This window comes from Papio anubis, chromosome 5 (assembly GCF_008728515.1).
Source record: "Papio anubis isolate 15944 chromosome 5, Panubis1.0, whole genome shotgun sequence".
In the NCBI taxonomy this organism is placed as follows: domain Eukaryota; kingdom Metazoa; phylum Chordata; class Mammalia; order Primates; family Cercopithecidae; genus Papio; species Papio anubis.
Window position 1 is genome coordinate 88707063 of NC_044980.1, and position 17227 is coordinate 88724289.

General features: G+C 47.0%; 1 protein-coding gene across 5 annotated transcripts; it reads right to left on the reverse strand.

The window, feature by feature from the left end:
* Window positions 1-2304: 2304 nt before the first annotated feature.
* Window positions 2305-11695, reverse strand: GLRX (glutaredoxin). Of its 5 annotated transcripts, none has more exons than XM_003899934.3 (3): window positions 11020-11564; window positions 4858-4977; window positions 2305-2725 (listed from the first exon to the last, which is right to left on the reverse strand). In XM_003899934.3, the coding sequence occupies exons 1-2, from the start codon at window positions 11224-11226 to the stop codon at window positions 4864-4866; spliced, it is 321 nt and encodes a 106-aa protein (XP_003899983.1). In that variant the 5' UTR covers window positions 11227-11564; the 3' UTR covers window positions 2305-2725; window positions 4858-4863. The 5 variants fall into 5 exon arrangements, with proteins under 5 accessions (XP_003899983.1, XP_009207074.1, XP_003899985.1 ...); XM_009208810.3 differs by having other exon boundaries at window positions 2305-3291; window positions 11020-11436; XM_003899936.4 differs by having other exon boundaries at window positions 2305-3143; window positions 11020-11434.
* Window positions 11696-17227: the final 5532 nt, after the last annotated feature.

Sequence of the window (17227 nt, forward strand, 5' to 3'; positions counted from 1 at the left end):
AGAGGAAAAACAATAAAAAAGAGAAAGACGCAGTTTGCTAATTTTCTTTCCATAGCCATTCTCCCCTTCTTCTTGTATAGATCTCCTTCTTTTTGTATAGTTTTAGTGACTTTTAGTTGGGCAAGAGGCTTCCCAGGCAGGGGCCCCTCTGTCTAGCCTGCCCTGCAGCTGGTGGGGCTATCACACTAAGTTCTGGCCAATGGGATGTGAGCAGAAGTGGTACATACGACCCCTGGGTCAGTCATGACCCCTTGGAGCAAATGCCACCTGCCTGCCTCTGGACTTTTTTGATAAAGAAGCTTCTATCAGGCATTATATCTTCGTTATAGCAGCCTAGCATGTATTCTGACTCATACATGTGGGTCAAAGGAAAGAGGAGATCCAACATAGGAGAGAAAAAGGGAATCCCCAGAATGACAGTGAAGGGAGATCCCAGATAGAGAACCCTGTCTGCCTCAGGACAGAGGGCAGCAGTCCAGATTGGAGCAGTGTAATTTTCCATGTTGAGGGTTCTCTGTAGTTGTACAGTTTTCAACTTGAGGACAGAAAGCTGAAATGGGCCTGAAGCAGATCTTTGTCTGTACTTAGCTTGCCTGGTGGTGATGACATTTCTGTTCTCCCTGCTACACAGCTGGCCAGCTGAAGAGGTGTGGGTGTGCTTTGAGCTCCTCCTGAAAGCTGGGGGCAGGGACATACTGAGCTTAGAAGCAGAAAATGCAGAGCAGCCCTCTGCCATTATCACATTTCTGGGGGACACTCCACGCTGGGTTCACACAATAGCCTCCCTGATCATGGTGTGCTGTGTTTCCAGGGACTCACTCAGCACCACTTCTGCTTCCCCAGAAAAGGCTCTGGAAAACTTGCAAGGGATACTGAAGCCAGTCTATAAATCAGTCAGTGTTCAGTTTACCTGTTCTTAGGATTGTTTGTCTAATTGTGATATCACCTTTTTCTTACATAGCTAGGTCGGTGTTACTGTTTTTCAAAAGTAAAATGTATTGCTTAGAGATATTATAAGGAGTAAAACTATAAAGTATCAGAATGATTACAACAAAAATGAACTAGTGGTTACCTCTATGGAGGGATGGAGAGAGGGAATACCCTTGGGGAGGGGCACATGGCCCTGTAAGGTACTTTATCAGGAGCTGGGTTTGAGGCAGTTAGAGCAGAAAAGACTTTTAGTACTATTGGCTTTTTAAACCATATGCATACATTGCTTTGATAAAATAGCTCTTCTATGCTGGGAACTGGGTTTCCATAGTTGAGTCTAGGTTCTTGCCTTTGGGTACTTCTTTTTTTTTTTTTTTTTTTTTTTTTTTTTTTGAGACAGAGTCTCGCTCTGTTACCCAGGCTGGAGTGCAATGGCATGATCTCAGCTCACTGCAACCTCCGCCTCCCAGGTTCTAGCAATTCTTCTGCTTCAGCCTCCCGAGTGGCTGTGACTACAGGCATGTGCCACCACACCCGGGTAATTTTTGTATTTTTAGTAGAGATGGGGTTTCACCATATTGGCTAGGCTGGTCTCGAACTCCCAACCTCGTGATCCACCTGCCTGGGCCTCCCAACGTGCTGGGATTACAGGCATGAGCCACTGTACCCAGTCGCCTTCGGGTACTTCTGAATTTGGCAAGAAACCAATACAGATGATTAACTACAGCGTAACCTGATAACAGCCGTACGGTATCTATATGCAGTGTTTTTGAATTCCAGAAGAGGAAACGATGATTTTCAGTCAAAAGGCCATGAGAGGAGAGAGAAAAGATAGGGGAACAGTCTAAATCAGGCCTTGAACAAGGAGGAGTTTCAAAGGAAAACAGGAGAAGAAAAGGCATCTCAGGAGAAAGAAACACAACGAGCATGGACAAAGAAGTGTGAAAGTGCAGGGAAGTGGTCCAGAGCCCATCAGGCACTGTAACCTCTGGCGGGGGAGGGGAGGGGCGGCATTCATATTGTGCAGTGTGTAACCTGAACAATCATCCGTAGCGATCCTGGTTGAAGGGAGCGGTTAGGGCCCACAAAAGAAAGAAGCGAGAAGTACACGGGCCTTAAGTGGGAAATGGCAAAAAGGAATATGAAATGAAAAAAGACTGTTATTAAACCCTAAGCATTATTCAGTAAGCTGGAGCTGGCATTTATTTCAATATGAAATTTCAAAATTATATCAACCATTTGTACCCAATGAGTGACAGCAGCACATGTCTTTATTTATATTGGCATGGCCAAACATAAACACAATTTTAAGTTAGTATATTTCGCCTAACATTCCTTAATGTCTTGAGAACATGGAAACGAATTGGACAAAAATCACTGAATCATCTACAGGTATTTTTTTATTAGAAAAGAAATTAAGTGTTGTCACTAGAGACTGAAGAAGGAAATTAACAATCTTACAATTCTAGAACAGGCAAACTTCATAAGGGATTCTTAAGTTTTCAAAGGGTGGGGGCTCTTTCATAGATACACTCTTGGTGTAGGGGGGCTGTAGTTTTCTCAGATGTTCTATACTTCATGCTTTAATCATTGCTGGTAGTCTAAATCAAACAAATACACAGTGTTCAGGATTATCTGGACAGCCATCTTAAATAACAGAGTGTTCCGCATGACCACAGCCTCTGCACTTGTGCCTCCGATCCATGTGACGCCAAGACCAACTATGCTTTTCATATGATTTCTCCAATTGGGTCCTGTGACCTTTCACAGAATTGTTGAACATTTCCTGCGAGATCTATGGAGGACAAGGTGGAGAACACTGGTTCGGAGCAGTGATTTTCAAGGTGGGATGGGATGGGGTGGGGTTGAGTGGAGAGATGCATGTAGTTTGAAAGAACACATTCAAAATACCCACTGATATCATAATACAAACTCCATAAAGTCAAGCAGCAAAATGATTTCAGCTAATGGACAGTAGCAGATAACCAACTATGGATTCATCATTGTGGAGAAGGAGTCTGGATAAACATAGTTGAAAAACACTGGCTTAGAGGTAGAGACATGCCGACACGTGGAGAACAGTAAGAAACGTGTGCCAAAGAGAACAGTTGAGGGTCAGTGAGGGAATCCTGGGCCAGAACTTGTCACAGTCTTCTGAAAACCAAAGAGCGCATCCAGAAGAAAACAAAGATGGCCCGTCAACCTTCTTGGCCCTGTGGTTAAGAGCAAGTTGATTCACTTTTAAATACGGAGCCAAAAGAGGAAAAAAGCTGTTTGTGCCCCCAAATTCATCCACCAGGAAGTGCTGTCATCATTTGCAATTCCATCCAGCTCTTGAGGACAGATGTCAGCATGGGGGGCCTGCTCTGCCAGGAAAGAAAGAATGGGATCTCCTTGTAAGGCAAAATCCTTCCTTTGTCTCATTACCAGAACACTTACACCTGCCATTTCAACACACTCTGTTGCAGATGGCCTTGAGATGCAGCTGCCAGTAAAATAATGACAGCATAGAACACTGAAGGAAAAGGCCAAATGCAAGAAAGGAGACTTTCTGAATATGGGGGACTCTAATGCCCACACCAAAATAGAAGCAGTTTGAGAAATGACATTTCCCATCTTCTCCCATTCTTAATCTAAGCCTAAATTGCTAAACATGTCCCAGAATAGGAAACATTTGGTACCACCATTAATTGGATTTGAGTGCTTTTAGTACCAGTGGTAAGGCTAGGAAGTGAACTCAGACAGACATAGGGTGCACCTGCTGTGATGATATTGTAGAATTACGATTAGAAGATTTCTAGCATTGACTATTTCATTTCAGGGAAATCAGTTGTATTTTTTCAGATCTTTTTCCCCCTTCTGTTGCTATGTGGAGTAACTATCACAAATTATGTATACTCATTGCCGAAGAGATGAGTTATTAATTAGCAGGCAATAGATACCCCTCCAAGAACATTTTGGTTAAAGAACCATTCATTTCTCCCTCAACTAAAGCAGCCCTTACGTCTCTCTGTGTACAGGTCTCTGAATTGGCCTGCTTGGGAGCTGGCTAGCGCTAGCTGTGCTGGGGAACTGGGGGAAGGAGGAGCTCAGACTCCAAAACCATCATGGTTTCTTTCTAAAATGTTCATCGCCCTGTGGTTTTCCACAGAGCCAAAGATCTCCTTTAGGTTACTGATTTTAGAAAACTTTGTTTTGGCTTTTGGGAAGCCAATTAATAATTAGAGTTGATCTGCCAAATGAACACAGGTAAAGCCAAAATGACCTCAGTTTCACATCGCATTTTGAATAAATCCAAATTGTTTACCACAGCCTGGGTACTCTGGCCCCTGCTCACCTTTCTCGCTATTCTTCCTTCTTACTGCACTTCATTTACTCTATTCCTGTTTTTTTTCTGTTCCATGAACATCCCTTACCTGTTGCCACCTCAGAGTCTTTGTACTTGCTATTCTCTCTGCCTGAAAAGCTCTTCTGCTTCATCTCTGCTTAGCAGTCTCCTTGTCAATCAGGTCTCAGCTCAACCCTTCCTGAGAAAGGCCCTTCCTTACCATGTTAGCTCAATTTTCTCCCCACCCCCTGACATATTCTATCACATTATTCTATTCTATTTAAGGATTTGCTTGTTTTTGATCGGTCTACCTCTCTGGAATATAAGTTCCAGGTTATCATTTTATGCATCATTATATTCTCATGCATCTGGCACATGCTCAATAAATATTTGTTAAATGAAGGTGGAGTGAAAGAATTTCTCCCATTGACACAATCTCTTTGTAAAGTGTGAAATTCATTAAGTAATTGATATCACCATTCCTCAACTCACTCCAAATCATTTTTCCCCAGCCAGAATGCTGTCCTACAGTATAACAAACCATGACAGAATTCCACAGTGTCCCATGTTCCTGGCCTAGCACCTCACCTGCCACTCACCTGTGGTTACTGTAGAGCTCCAATCTGCTTTAGCCGCGTCAGCAGTTCCCCACTCTGTTGCATAGAGACTAGATCACTGCATCCGCCTATACAATCTTTACCGATAAAGACTCGAGGAACCTAAAGAAGCACACAACCCAGGACATTACTACATTACTAGACTAGAAAGAACATATCCCACCACGAAATATTTCCCATGATTCCAAATTTTTTTTTTTTTTTTTTTTTTTTTTTTTTTTTTTTTGAGACGGAGTCTCGCGCTGTGTCACCCAGGCTGGAGTGCAGTGGCGCGATCTCGGCTCACTGCAAGCTCCGCCTCCCGGGTTCACGCCATTCTCCTGCCTCAGCCTCCCGAGTAGCTGGGACTACAGGCGCCGCCACCTCGCCCGGCTAGTTTTTTCTATTTTTAGTAGAGACGGGGTTTCACCATGTTAGCCAGGATGGTCTCGATCTCCTGACCTCGTGATCCACCCGCCTCGGCCTCCCAAAGTGCTGGGATTACAGGCTTGAGCCACCGCGCCCGGCCGATTCCAAATTTTTAAAATCACTTTACAACCTCCTCATGTATATGCTTATAGGACAGGACTTCCTTACTGTTATAAAGGGTAACGTTATAAACCCAAGAATGTTTTTAAGCCAGAAGAGTTTTCAAGTTGAGTGTGCTATGCATGAGCTTGTCCAACTTGCCAAAGGGATTTTAAAATTTCACTCTACAGAAACATGTTTCAGGAGAATTCTAATTGGCTGCAGTCAGACCACCTAGATTGAACTCTACTTTCTCTGCATCAGGGATTGTAAACTGGGTCACAGCAATCAGGAAGGAAGGAATTCATTTCTAAATACAGCTGGAAAAGTATTTGCATTAGGTCTCTGATTTTTCAGGTCCACAGTTTATTAAATACAATCATCTCTCTGTGTTGTTAAAACACAGGTGAGGGCCAGGCACAGTGGCTCTTGACTGTAATCCTACTACTTTTGTGAGGCTGAGGTGGGAGGGTCACTTGAGCCCGAGTTCAAGACCAGCCTAGGTAACATAGTGAGACCCCCATCTCTACAAAAAATACAAAAATTAGCCAGGCATGGCGGTGCATGCCTATAGTCCCAGCTACTCAGGAAGCTGAAGTGGGAGGATCGCTTTGGCCCGGGAGGTCGAGGCTGCAGTAAGCTGTGATGGTGCCATTGCACTTACACCTGTGTGACAGAGCAAAACAAACAAAACAAAACAACACAGGCAAGCTCTGTCCTCAACCAGGGGGGTGTAGTGGTATTTGAGTCTCCTTTAATCACTGGTCCACCATAAGATGGTTAAGTCACCCCGGACGTGGGTGCGTCACCCATGCCAAGCCACAGTCATGACACCTGCTGAATAGGCTTCTCTCTAGTTCCATGCTTCCTCCCTGCTGCTAGGGGCAGACACATTACAGAATTCCAGAGGGCTTTTAGAATCGCGAGGGAGGAGGAAACACCCTCAACGTGGCTGAATTTCCAGGCCAAGGGTGTTCCACCAAGGCTGCCTGGCAGTGAAGAAACAAGCCCCATGGAGGTCACCATGTCATCAGAGCCAGCGGGCCTTTCCCCGAGTACTAGGAACGCACTGGAGGGGAGGGAGAGGTGGAGGCAGAAAGCAGTGAGACTATTTTTCAAAGCTTTGGGCTTTCCTCAGAAAGCACAGTAATTGGAGCAAATTGTCCAAAAAGTGAGAAAGATGAGGAAAGGGGCTTAATGATTGTGGGTAAGTTCTTACAGCACTTTTATTAAAAAGGGGATCTGGGTGAAGGTAGGCATTAAAAATAAAGTCTAAAAATTAAAAACAAATCTTGCACATTTCCATGGCTATTTCCTGTGCTCTCACAGGATAACTGAGGCTTTGAAAACCCACAGCCCTAGAGCTGCCCCCCAGCCTCCTGAGACGACCCTGAAATGTGACCAGGCGGCCCCCAGCGTGGACTTTTGCGCTCAGTGTCTGGCAAAGAAGCGAAAGGCTCCTTTCCCCTCATACCCATCCTCTAGTCTGGACAACTGCAAAACTGCCTTAAATCATATCAGTGAATGGTACCCCTAATGGGAGATGAACGGCCGGCTGTACAGGACGGCATGGAGGGCTGTGGCAGTGAAACCGAAGCAAGTACTGTTGACAAAGCTGAGCAAAGAAGAGGAACCAGCCTGTGCTGCCTCCCCTCCTGTCCCGTCCCAGCCTCCTCCTTAGAGGAACTTGAGAGTCCACTACTGTCAAGGAGAGGAAAGAACTGCCGCCCCAAAATGAGTTTGGTAATCCTGTGGTTCTTACTCTCCTGGAGTAGGTTCCCCCAGCCTCAGCCAGGCAGCGTCTCCTGCACACTAGCTAGGGTTACACAAATGCAACTACTCAAAAGCGATTTCTCAACACTTCCTCAGCTTCCTCCCTGGTACAAGCCACCTTCATTTGTCACCCGAATAACTGCTATAGCCTTCCAATGTCTCCCAGCTTCAACCTTCACTCTTGCCCTACTGTCTCTTTTCCCCACAGCTGCCAGAGTGGCCCTTTCTTTCTTTTTTTTTTTTTGAGACAGAGTCTTGCTCTGTTGCCCAGGCTGGAGTGCAGTGGCGTGATCTCAGCTCACTGCAAGCTCCGCCTCCTGGGTTCACACCATTCTCCTGCCTCAACCTCCCGAGTAGCTGGGACTACAGGCGCCCGCCACCACACCCAGCTAATTTTTTGTATTTTTATAGAGACGGGGTTTCACTGTGTTAGCCAGGATGGTCTCGATCTCCTGCCCTCGTGATCCGCCCGCCTTGGCCTCCCGAAGTGCTGGGATCACAGGCGTGAGCCACCGCGCCTGGCCCAGAGTGGCCCTTTCAAAATGGGGTCAGATCAAGTGACTCGTCTGCTCAGCACCCACCAAGGGCATCTCATCTCACACCGAGTACCAGTCACAGTTCTTCCGAGCTCCCATTAGGTCTCAGACCTCACCTCCACTAACTCTCCTACTGGCTCACAGTGCTGCAACCATACTGGCCTCCTTACTATTCCACAAACCTGCCACGCAAACATCTACCCTGGGAACTTTGCATTCACGCTGCCTGTAAATTGTGTATGCCCATCTCCCTCAGCTCCTATAGATATCTGCTTGAATGTTTCCTTCTCAGTGAGACCCAATGGCTCCATTTAAAACTGGACCCTGCTGCTTCTTCCCTACCTTTTCTACTTTTCCTCATAGCACGTGCCACTTACCACCTCTCAACATACTGTTTTATTATTGTATTTGTTTGTCTCCCCCACTAAAATATAGGTTCAACAAATGCAGAAGGTTTTTTTTTTTCATGGCAGAAAAGACAGTTTTTTTCCCCACTGTCCATAAAAGTGCCTGGTACATAGTAGGTGCTTAAAAGTATTTGTTGCATGCAGTAAAATCATCATTCAAATGTGAAGGAGAAATACTTTCTAAAATAAACAAAACTTGAGGAAATGTGTTACCAACGGAATCACCTTGCAAGAAATGCCCAAAGAAGTTCTTCAGAGAGAAGGGAAATGATATAGGTCAGAAACTCAGATCTATGTAAAGAAAAGTGCATTACAGGAGAAATAAATGAAGGCACTAATTTAGGAGCTGTGACTATAGCAAAACAAAAACAGGTTTCACCAAGTACATGGCTTGATTGAAGGCACTAACTTTCCATAATCATGTCCTGCTGATTACCTACTAGATACTTTACAGAATAATTAAGACCGCAGGTTCAGGCTGGGTGCTGTGGCTCACGCCTGTAATCCCAGCACTTTGGGAGGCTGAGGCAGATGGATCACGAGGTCAGGAGATCGAGACTATCCTGGCTAACACAGTGAAAACCCCATCTCTACTAAACATACAAAAAATTAGCTGGGCATGGTGGCGGGTGCCTGTATTCCCAGCTACTCGGGAGGCTGAGGCAGGAGAATGGTGTGAACCCGGACACGGAGCTTGCAGTGAGCCAAGATCTCGCCACTGCACTCCAGCCTGGGGGACAGAGCAAGACTCTGTCTCAAAAAAACAAACAAACAAACAAGCAAAAAACCCACAGGAGCTTTCAGAGCCTTTGAATACAAACACTTACCTGTTGGGGATCAAACAAGCAGCTTTAAAAGATTTGTTCTTCCCCTAGGAGGAATGCATTCAGAATTCAAGAATCTGTGAAAAACATTTTTCTAAAAATGAAAAACAGGCTTGTTGAGGTGGATCATGTCTGTAATCCCAGCAGTTTGGGAGGCCAAGGTGGAAGGATAGCTGGAGGCCAGGAGTTCAAGACCAGCCTGGGCAACATAACAAGACCCTCATCTGTACAAAAACCTTAAAAAATTAGCTAGGTACGATGGCTCATGCCTGTAGTCCCAGCCACGGGAGACTGAGGTGGGAGGGTCACTTCAGCCCAGGAGTTCGAGGCTGCAGTCAGCTATCATTGCACCCCTGCACTCCAGCCTGGGTGACAGAGCAAGACTCTGTCTCTTAAAAAAAAAAAAAAAAAAAAAAAAAAAACCCTTAAAAGATCACTACAAGAAATATTGTTGTTCTACAAAGAAATGAAAAAGCAATTGTTGGCCAGGTGTGGTGGCTCACGCTTACACTTTGGGAGGCTGAGGTGGGTGGATCACCTGAGGTCAGGAGTTCGAGACCAGCCTGGCCAATATGGTGAAACCCCATCTCTACTAAAAATACAAAAATTAGCTGGGCATGGTGGCATGCGGTTGTAATCCCAGCTACTTGGGAGGCTGAGGGAGGAGAACTCAGGAGGCAGAGGTTGCAGTGAGCCAAGATTGCGCCATTGCACTCCAGCCTGGGTGATGAGTGAAACTCTGTCTCAAAAAAAAAAAAAAAAAAAAAAACTAAAAACTAATGCTTGGCTCCCACCTCTGACATTGTGATTTAGTTATTGAGGGGCATAATTTGGGCATAAGGATTGTTTTCTAAGCTCTCTAGGTGATCCTAATGTGCAGCAAAGTTTGGGAACCAATGGCTAAAAGGTCCTCAGGGTGGCAGCCACAGTGGGGCCCGTAGTAGTGTTTGCACTGCCCTTTACACCTCTCAGGGCCTGGGCATCCTACGCAGCTGTGGTCCCAGTAGGCAGCAATAGCCTCTGTCCTCATTGTGTACACTCCAGGACCTCAGCACACAGCAGTAGGGTAACACACTAAGCCCTCTCTGCACCAAAATGCTGACTTCTTATTAGAGAGGAGAGAAACAACCTCCAATGCTTTACACTCAGAACCCAGTAACAACCTTGTAAGTCAAACTAAAACTAAAATAGCATATGTGCTTGGCCCAACACTGTGCTGTAGAATGTGCATCCCAAAAGGGAACTTAGCTGAACTGGTGGGACATTTCTCATCCCACCTCGCAGCGGAACTGATACAGGTGATGTGGTTGGCATCCCTCCTGAAGCCCAGGACGCAAAGCCAAGGATACTAAAGACAGGGAATTCTTTCAGATGGAGAAGAGCAATTTTTAGAGGGTCCCACAGCCTATTCATAGCAAATGAGACTTTGAAGTCACCTAATCTGGTCTTGCAGCTGGGATCTTTGAGGACTACAGGAGTGGTGACTTGCCCAGGATCACACAGCCAGCCATTATGAGAGCCAGGCCAGAACTCCAGGCTATGATTCCCTACAATGTGGGGCCTGGAAACATCCATAATTAATTTAGAACAAGGGGCAGATAATGGTACATTAGATTTTTCCAGTGAGAGGAATTAAATAAGGAAGAATGAGCCAATTAGAAAAAGAAAGCCTAGAGAAGAGAATGAAGAACATGACTCTCATGTTAAATAACCAACACATCACACCCGGCCCTCCACCCCAGCTTCCACCTCCAGCCCTGCCAGCTGAAAACTGTCATTTTGGCAGTGCTTAAAACAAAGACTCTAGATAATTCCCCGGGGACTCCCCGGCAAGCTGCTGGGCCCACTTACCCTGTCGCACAGCAGACATCAGCTGTACTCCCTCTTGGGCTGTGAGAGGACCTTTGGCTGCAGTGCCGCCGCTGATTCAAGTGACCGAGATCCTCTCTAAGGCGCCCTCCCCCACACCCCCCGCCCCGCACAGCCCTCTGGACGCCTTGAAGGACGGAGCCGCAGCCTTGTCCTAAAGAAAGACACAGCTCTGACAAGAAAAGGCAATCCGGGAGCCTTTCCCTAGCCGTTTAAAATGAAACTCACCGTTCTTGCTCCCGTGAGCTGTTGCAAATAATCTTGAATCTCGTTAGTGTGGTTGGTGGCTGTGATATCGACAAATTCCAGAAGCCCTTGTTTGATGGGCAATTGACTGAGGATCTCTTGGGCCCTCCTGCAGTATGGGCAGGTGGGCTTGATGAACACAACCACCTTCCCAGGCTGGATTTTGCCGTTCACAAACTCTTGAGCCATGCCGATGGGCTGCGGTCTCCCCGGGAAGAATCCTCAGTTGCAGGTATTGCTTGGGGTATTGAGCCCCGACCCAGCCAGTTGGCTCCTATTTAATAAGGAACCTCCCTGGAGGCGGAGTTTGCCTGGTAGCTTGCTCGAGTTTTAAAGGGACAGCTTCAAAGACATTTCCATCTGGTATACTTCACTAGTTAGCAATGCCTAGGAATGCAATACTTGCTATTTAATCGTTGGTAGCTATGAAAGACACTCTGGGTATCTTTGTTGTCCCTGGACATTTGGGGAGTGCCTGCCCATCGGCAATGATCAGAGTTTAGTCACCTCTGGGGAAGCATACATTGCTTACTCACAAAGGGGCTGAGGAAGCAGTGACTTCTTAGAGTAAATTATTGTTTTACCTCTCGGAGATACAGTTGTATTTTAAAATGCAAACAGAATCACTTAAGAAACAGAACACTTTGAAATCTCTTTAGAGGAAGTGAAATTGAAACTGTGACTTTGCACTCCTTATGAAGGTCGCTCTCAGAGCGTTTTGCTTGGACTGTATGGTGGGTGTTTGTTGTGATCTTTTTATTGAAATTATTCTCAGTATTTAAAAATCTGGAGGTCTCACAAAACAATGTGGACTTACAACTTCTCTCTGAAAAGTCAGGTCGGGCAATACAGAGCTTGCGTCTTTTAGTGGAAGCTGCTGGGGCTGACAGCTGATGTCCCCTTTGTATAGGGCAAGTAGTGGCTTTGGTTTGCCACAGGTAACAACGACAGGCCCATGCCTGAGACACCGGCTTCACTCCATAACCATCTGAGTTGGTAACCCTTGAACAGCAGTTTAATATGGAGGCAAATTCCAACACAATCCCTGATACAAAACTACAGATGAAATGAGAATCTTTTTTTTCTGGTTGACCCTCTGTTTGTGACCCTCTGCTTTTACTGTTTGTGAGGGGAAGTAGTGTTGTCACTCAGACACCACATTCACTTCAGGTGTTATTAAGACACGGGTTGTACCAGTAGGAAATCTTTCGCTCTTCGCCAGGGTGCCCGTTCTCCTTACCCCGCGGAGCACAGTCTTCTACTCTTGGGTCTAGTTCCGGCCCCCTCTAGCGTATGGTAGCTTACATAAACAAATCATGGAAAAACCATGTCCTTTAAACGTGAATCATCCTTTCCCCAGGAAGCTAGCTTTACGGTGAAACCGGAGTATCTTCAAAGAGTTGGGGCCAAGGCCACAGCTGGACACCGCCACTGCCACGTGCGAGGAATCCCAAGCAAACTGTGATCAAGGGAAGGGAAGAAAATCCACTCCCGGAAGCAGCTTTTTACTGTGACTTTCGTCGGTAATAAAATTAAAATAGCAGAATAAAAGTCAGATTCTGAGTCACGGAGGGGGAGCTAAGTGACAGCTCTGTCCAGAGAAAAGGATGTGGCTGGGAGGCCCCCCGGCGCGGTCAGGGCCCCGGACTTCCCACTTCCCTCCAGAGGAGGCCCCGCCACAGAGTCTGACTCTCCTCTCTTTTTTTAGTCTTTTACCTCCGAACCCTGTGGCCAGGCTCGTTCCAGAGACCTCCGCCAGGGTCTCTTTCAGGGCCCTCAGGGCTGCTGCCTTAGGTTCCCTCAGCCTGAGGTTTATCCGCATGACTTGCACCTGCTACTCACTCAGAGCCTTTCTCTTCTCCCGTCTGTGGTTGGCTCCTCCCTTCCTGCTGCCTCTTCCTCAGCCTGCCACTGTGTTCAAGTTAAAAGCCACCACCACCACCACCACCACTCTCCATTTCCTGCTTTCCTGCCTCTGCCCTTTCGTGAAATTTACTGTCTGTACCTTTCTCACCTCCATTCTCTCATTTTGTTGCAATCTGACCTTGTCAACCATTCTGCTGAATTGTTGGCCGACACCAATCATGGCCTCTATGTCGCCAAATAACCATTTAATTAGGTATCCTGACCTTTTGCAATTAGTCACCTGCCCCAAACCTGGGGTAGAGGCTGGGGTCCAGGGAGACTATTGTCTGCCTCTCACTCAGTCCCAGGGACTGCCTGGTGTCTGAAGCATTAGGACATAAGGCACAAGCTAAAGAAGGCATTTTTTTTTTTTTTTTTTTTTTTGTGAGGCATCATGTGGAACACGGGTGACAAAGAGATGGCAAAGAGGGGGTGTCCTCTCCATTTCTCAGAAAATGCTGTGGCTTCAACTCAGTGAAAAATGATGAGCCTAGAAGCCTCTGCTGCATTGTAGAGCAGGAGCTGAAACCCAGCATGGACCTCAGGGCATCTCAGTGGGAAGCCGCCTTGGGGGCTGCAGATGCCTCAAGTGCTGTAGATGGAAAGAGGGTGTGCGCGTGGACTAACACATGTGGACTCTTCTTCGGCTTGTGTGAGACACCCCCAGGCACTCCCAGAAAATACATCTTGGAGGGTGAGAAGTGAGGGCATTTTTTAGGGGAGAATCAGTCCTGCTATGCAGATGGTTGGCAACAAGCTAGTGAAATATGTGTGGTTACTCTTAATGTGACTTCATCTGTACTCACAGGCTGATGAGGGCTGCAAAAAATGTGGCCACAAATGAACGTTCTTTAGGTTTTTTCCTTACTTACTCACTGTGCAGGGTTTGACCTTGTACATCCCTGCAGGCCCCTGGAAGTTTTCCTCTTCCCAATGCCCATTGCAGCATGATCTTTTTGCTCTTTCTATCTGGATATTGTCTCAGTCTCTTTGTTAAAAATTTTACCTACACGTATGGTCTGTCTTGGGGCTTGATCTTCCCGCTGTGTACACACCCACTCCTTGAGAGGTTGTAGCTCCACACATGGCTCCAGCTGTCAGTTTTTACTTATGAGCATCACATATTTTTCTTTATCTGGACCTCTCTCCTAAGCTTCAGGGATGGCTATCTCATTGCCTACTGAAAAGACCCACCTGTGGATTCCTTAAGCCTCTCAGCCTCTAGGGAACCAAAACTGAATCTCCCCTGAAGCCACCCTCTTTCCTCCATAACTGCTCAGTGAGCCTGCATGCACCTTCATGTACCTTTTTGGCCAGGGCGGAAACCTGGCAGACATCTGTGCTACCCTCTGCTTTTACTTATGCACAGTGGCCAAACCCTACCAAGTTTGCCCCCTGAGTGCCTCCCTGGTCTGAACACCTGACTGCTCCCATTGGTCCAGCCCTCATTAGTTCTTCACTCCCTCTTGTAGCACCTCCACCCTCGCCTCGCTGCCTACTCCACACTGCTGCTGGGGCAATCTTTAAAAATGCACACCCTATCTTGTTCCATCTTAAAACTAGTCCATGGGCTGGGCGTGGTGGCTCATGCCTGTAATCCCAACACTTTGGGAGGCCAAGGTGGGCGGATCACGAGGTCAGGAGTTTGAGACCAGTCTGGCCAATATGGTGAAACCCCATCTCTACTAAAAGTACAAAAGTTAGCTGGGTATGGTGGCATGCGCCTGTAGTCCCAGCTCTTCGGGAGGCTGAGGCAGGAGATCTCTTGAACCCGGGAGGCAGAAGTTGCAGTGAGCCGAGATCGTGCCACCACACTGGGCGACAGAACAAGACTCCATCTCAAAAAACAAACAAACAAAAAACTAGTCCATGTTTCCCCAGGACAAAATCCAGATTTCCTTGTGGGGATGTGGCCCTATGTGATGGGTCCTCCCTGCCCTGTTCACCATATCCCAGCCTCCCCTCAACATCTTAGAGACAGGAGGCAGCCAGTGGTCCCTGGTAAAACCCTGCCTCCAAGTCTAAAACAACCTGAAGGCTGAAAAACTGGATTGCTGTCCTAGCACTTCGGGAGGCCGAGGCGGGTGGATCACCTGAGGTCAGGAGTTAAAGACCAGCCTGGCCAACATGGTGAAACCCCATCTCTACTAAAAATACAAAAAAATTAGCTGGGCGTGGTGGCGGGTGCCTGTAATCCCAGCTACTTGGAAGGCTGAGGCAGGAGAATTGCTTCAACCCAGGAGGCGGAGGTTGCAGTGAGCGAGATCTTGCCATTGCACTCTGGCCTGGGCTACAAGAGCAAAAGTCTGTCTCAAAAAATACCGGAAGCAAAGACAAAACACTGGACAGCTGGTCCCAGATGAGGCCTGCCTTTTCCCGACTGATTCTTTCTGAATAATGTCCACCTGTGCACTGGGAAGATGGAGTGAAACCTTGGGAAGTTTGCACCGTTTGCAGCGAGGAGGAGCCTGGCCTTTCCTGTTCCTGTGTCCTGACCTGGAACTCAATCTGTGAGCTGGGAAACCTGCTATCAGGACTCTCTCTTGTTTTGCTGAGAGTTATTTTTCCTTTTTTCTTTTCATCCAATAAATTCCATTTTCCTCACCCTTCTATGTGTCCGCAAGCCTCATCTTTCCTGGTCGTGTGACAAGAGCCCAGTTTTACCTGAACTAAGGGGAACGTTCTGCAACAATTTCTCCTTTGCTCCAACTGTGTGGACTCTGAGCCATGTCCTCACTGCTGCCACTCACACTTGGGACCTGTTGCTCCCTGTGCCCAGGGTGCCCTTCCTCTTGTTTCTGTGTGGCTGACTCCTGCTGGCCCAAAGGGATCCAGATCAGGATGGTGTGTTAGCACCTCTAAGAAGTACCCAAAAACACTCACCTCTTTCCCCCATGGGATGGGTGCCCCTCCATGGGGCTCACGTGTCACACTGTGCTCTGACTCATCACGTGTCATTGTTCCTTTGTATTACTTTTCTGTGATCTATAGTGAGTTCCTTGAGGGCAGGGAAAGGGCTTTTATCTCTGCATTACCACAGCCCACACTGGTTCTTATCCATCCATCCATCCCATCCATCCAACAGACATTTGTTAATCAACTACTCTCAGCCAAACACAAACATCCATCATACAGCCCCAGGTCTTAGGAGTTTATAGTTTAGTGGGCGATATAAACACGGAAAATGGACTGTTAGAAAGTATTCTGGTTAACAGAAATGTGTATGGGCATTAGGTTAACCAAAGGGAGTAATCATTCCTACTTGGAGGTTGGCTGGGGAAAGGGCCCATATCAAAGGAGAGCCAGGCTGAATCTTGAGGGATAAGAAGAAGCTTGTGAGTGTACAAGGAAGGGAAGGGCATTGCAGGCAGAGGGAGTAGGAAGAAGAAGAACAACATAAACAGTGCTCAACATTGAACATGAATAGAGCATTGGGGTTTGAGTGGGGAGAGGAGAGAGAGACAACTGGAGAGCAGGCAGAGAACAAGGGAACTTTACCACATTGCAGAGGGAGGACTTCACACACAGGCACCGAGGAGCTGGAACAGGTATACTTTACACATGGATAGATTTGTAGTCAAATGTTTGATGTATTAGTGATGGTGTCACATCTCCCAAGTCACACAGTGAGTACCTAAATGCAGTTTGATCACAGAAAGGCTGTAATGAGTGACAGGAATGCTCTGGAGCTGGCAAAACTTTCAGGGTCCCTCTGTGTTCACTCTGGGACCAGTCCTGGCTTCCACAAGGCTTGAAGTGTACAAAGGGGCGGTTCAGGGGGTGGTGGGCTGCCATTGCTCCAGCTGCCCTCAAGGCTGCTACACTAAGCATGGCTGCCCACGTGGCCCCCTAGGCATGCTGCTGTGGAGGCTCAGGTGAGAGAGCCTTAGTACCAGCCGCCCTTTTCAACCTCAGACAATGAAGGTTCTGGTTTGGGGCCGTGCCTTGTTTTCAGAGTCTAATTCTTTAGGAAGCTCCCTCTGGCCCTCTCCAGATGTGACTGCGGGGGTCACTGGCTCTGGCTCTAACTGCAGTCTCTCTGGCCAGATGTTTCCTTGCCTTCTACCTCTATGTGGGGCTGTGTGATACTGAACTCAGTAACACTGACAGCTACCATTTACTATGTACCTACTGTGTGCCGGGCTCAGTGCTAAGAGCTTTATATGCATGATCTCTAATCATCACAGCAACTTTGAAAAGTTGATATTTTGGATCCCAAACTGACTGGAAGAATGACAGTCTTCCTAACTTGAGGGACTTGAAGTTCAACCAAGGTCAGGAGTAG